The sequence below is a fragment of the Tuber melanosporum genome (assembly GCF_000151645.1).
Source record: "Tuber melanosporum whole genome shotgun sequence assembly, scaffold_45, strain Mel28".
NCBI classification, from domain to species: Eukaryota; Fungi; Ascomycota; class Pezizomycetes; order Pezizales; family Tuberaceae; genus Tuber; species Tuber melanosporum.
The window spans coordinates 497,735-501,620 of NW_003299090.1; the positions used below are offsets into that span (position 1 = coordinate 497,735).

The 3,886-nt window shown below is 49.3% G+C and overlaps 1 protein-coding gene; it reads left to right on the top strand.

The window, feature by feature from the left end:
- Positions 1-1,856: 1,856 nt before the first annotated feature.
- Positions 1,857-2,590, top strand: GSTUM_00008355001 (uncharacterized protein). XM_002840005.2 has 3 exons: positions 1,857-2,017; positions 2,108-2,206; positions 2,273-2,590. The coding sequence occupies exons 1-3, from the start codon at positions 1,963-1,965 to the stop codon at positions 2,428-2,430; spliced, it is 312 nt and encodes a 103-aa protein (XP_002840051.1). The 5' UTR covers positions 1,857-1,962; the 3' UTR covers positions 2,431-2,590.
- The last annotated feature ends 1,296 nt before the right edge of the window (positions 2,591-3,886 follow it).

The following is a 3,886-nucleotide window of genomic DNA, read 5'->3' on the forward strand; positions in this document are numbered from 1 at the left end:
TCATCTGGCTGCAAAAATCGGGTCGTGCGACCATAAAAGCTCTCGCAGTTTCTGTATTCACCCTAAGGTTGTGCCTCACGTGAAGTCAGTTAGTCTGTGAATGTACCTTCTGCCATTGTAGTCTATCGGCCCTTTCTTGATGGGTCGTGCTTACTGGCGTGTGCCGATTCATGCTGCACGTCTCTCAGTATCGCTTCCCCACATATAGCGCATGGCGGTCGATCTCTGGTTGTGTCCATAGTTGAAATGGCGGAGGAGGTAGGTAGAAGAGAGAGGAGTGGGAGAGGAGGAGAGGGGGAGAGGAAGAGAAGAAGAGGTGATGGAGGAAAAAACAGCGGGAGCGAGAAGAGAGCAGATGAGCGGGACGAGGAGCAAGGGTAAGGAGAAGAAAGAAGAAAAAAAAGAGGAAGAGAGAAAGAGAGCTGCACCACCCACCCACACACAATGACCAAATTCTAGCTGCCACAGATGCCACTGCTCGTACTAACTTGAGTGAGCCTTAGCGGGAGAGAAAGTGAGTCCTGGCCAATCACAGATGATGGTTTTCTCACGTAATCAGCAGAAAGCCACTTCACACACACCAGCCTCTCCTTCTGCGAACGGATCTCTGGCCTGAAAACCCATACCGGCAATCCCATTCAACATTCGGTTCACCCCCTCAATTCTCAGACGGATTGTTCTCCACCTTCCCCGCCAGCACTCTAGCTGAATAGAAAATCCCACAGGGCCCAGAGGGCACAAGACGACCGAAGCACCATCCTCAGCCAATAATTCAGAAATACGGTACCCAGAACAGGGCGCCCGCATAGAAGACTCGTCTGCACACCCCAGGCAAGGAATTATCTTTTTTGTATACTGTATACCTTTTTTTAAAAAAAGAAAAAATCTTTGACTCCCTCCCGCATTTTCTGGTATCTCTTCGGTCACCTGATTATGTGGTGGGGTGTATGTCTATCGCGGTGCCCATTTGTACGGCGCTGTGCCGTACGAGTAGAATTGAGGAAACCGTTCTTGGGAAAGAAGCTTCCAACGAAATGTGCCGCCGCTCGTGTAGATCCAGATCGGCCCGTTAGGCTCAACGCGAGATGCAGAGACGGCCAAAATCAAGCCCTTGTCAAAAACACAGTTGCAATTGCTTACGGGCTCCTCGGGAAAGTGACATGGGAGCAATGGGTCTGTTCCTTTGATCCGGAGCAGTATTCAGTTGATAATTGCAAAGAATTCCCTCCGAATGGCTCACCCAACTCCGGGTCGATCTGATTAGTCAGCGCACCCAAACCCGGAAAGCAAGACTGCACGGTGAGAAAAATCCCCACTTTTCGTTGCTCTTTCAGGCCGCCTAGTATCCCGGTTACGGAAGCGTGCATATGTATGATACCGTACCGTTCTCTATGTGTAATTTGTAATTTCTGGTTCGTCAGATTTACCTGAACAATCAATGAGGGGGATACAGGTACAGTACAGGTACAGTACTGTGCAGTGCTCAGTGTGCTGCATATCCACGGTACAGTACTCGTACTATCCGTACCCGTAAAGCTTTGGGTCACGAGCAGAATCGGCATCTTGTGGTTAATAATGGACGCTGCGGGCAAACAAACGCACCCGAACACCCGTCACGTACTTGAGGCCGAGATGGAAAATAATAAACCCCTCAGTTCGCCGTTCCCCGGCCTTTATTCGTGATTTGTGTGATTCTTCGGGCGTTGCAGAGCGGCTAATCACCGAACTCATGCCCAAGCACGCCTTTTCCATCTTGGTACCGGTATTTGTCAACCCCACCCTTCCACCTTTCGATTTCGTTATCCACCACAGCAACAGTACTTGAATACGTAATCTCCTCCTTCGGACTCCTATTTGAACATCTCTGGCCCTCCTCCGTCCTGCTTTACAGGACAAACACACTTGCCTACCATAGCTTCAATATTCCGCCGTTTCTTCTTCCTATCGCCCAGATCATCAGCCATGTCTGCCACCGCTGTTCAAAAAGTTCAAACCATTATCGACGAAAACGCCGTTGGTATGCAAACAGCTCTCATCCCTTCTTCCCTTTCTCATCCTTTCTGTTTGTCTTTCCCCCGATGTTTGCTAACGGGGGTTCTTGGTATAGCGGTCTTTTCCAAATCTTACTGTCCCTATTGCCGTGCCACCAAAGAAGCCCTCACCAAAGCTGGTGCAAAGTTTTGCGAGATCCAGTTGGACCAAGTCGGTTAGTACCGCCCAGCACCTGGTACTGCTGTCCCCAATGGCTATTGACAGCGTGGTTGTGGGGCAGATGATGGAGCCGATCTCCAGGCCGCTCTCCAGAAGATCAACGGTCAGAGGACTGTCCCGAGCATCTACATTGGCCAGAAGCACATTGGCGGAAACAGCGATTTGCAGGCGAGAAAATCCGAGTTGCCTACCTTGTTGAAGACAGCAGGGGCCGTTTAGAGGGTTTTGTTTCGATCCGTTGGTGGATGGTGATAGAGAGCAAATGATGGGCCCTCATTATTGTGTCCTAGCAGACCCCTGGGCCTCTATTTCTCTCATTCTATTCATGCGTGTGTTTTCTTTATTAGAACTAGACAAAAAACAAACTTTGTCGTAACCACGCTCAGCTATTAACCGTAGCTCTTGTCACCGTATAAAGAGTGAAATGTAGACATAAACGTCCTCATAAGCCTAGAATGAAGGAGCAAACTTTGCGCCGCGTTGTAGTCCGGAAGCCACACTAAGCCCCACCGGGAAGCGAAAAATAACCGATTGCACCGTGGAAATGCCTGCACCGGCCAATGTGCCGAAGCCATTGATGACATAATATCATACTGGTATCATTGTTCATTATTTTTTATTATGTATATAGCGCTGTACCCTGTACGACTTATCCCAAAGGACGATCTGATGGTCTGATATTCCATCTAATCTGATCTCCCTCGGATCCCGGCCCCCACCGCTGGCAACAACGAAGCATCCCTAACCAGCCGGGCGGAGTACGATACGAGTATCGTACTGTAGAAGGAAGATATAAGGAGAAGAGAGCGAAAACGGGATTAACAGACATTTCTCTGACTTGGTCGGAAATACGAAAGAAGCCTCCACATTGCCAAGAGTTATTGGGCCGGAGGTCAGAGACCTGCTATTGGGGGGGGTATGATATCATGGATCATTTCTAACTCTCGAGGAGCCTACGCTAGTCTATTCTGTATGATATCATACTGCTCTTGAGAGATCAAGCAGTCTATATCTGGATCATCTGATCAGGTAACTGCCCTGCACTCACAACCCAGGCTTGCGCCATCGTCATTCCCGCTTGTCGGGAGCGGGCATGCACACCCACCGTACGAGTACTAAGAACGCGACAACCCCAGAAAGGAGAAAGGAGTAATTTGCGTCCAGAACACCCGAACTAGCAAAAACCGTTACCATGGGCTAAAACTCTTTCGGCGAGCGAATTCCTACCGAGTAAAGCGCCGAGGCTCGCAGTCTCGTCTCGGGTGGGGGCTTGTTAATGGTGGGTGTTGTACCACTCAACAACACCGGAGCATATCGGGAGACTGCCGGGCTGAAATCTTGTATGGGATTCAGCCCAGTCACTCGGTGACTGAAGATAATAAATTTAGGTCAGCTTATGATAATATGTTTCTCCCACTTGTAGTACTCTACCGCCGCATCCGTAAGTTCTCATGCCACCCTTCTCCCTCGAGAAGTGTACCCATTGAAAAAGGGCGGGAGAGTGGAGAAGGGCCTTTTAGATGCCTGTTTTCGGATATCCCTCTATGTTGTATCATAAGCTCTTACCATCATTTGTTTCGCTGGATAATTGGAAAAAAGAGGGTTAGCAAAACGCTTCCGAGTGTTAGTGGCATCATACTAGGATGGGTACAAAAGCGGTTTTACCTCGTACTCG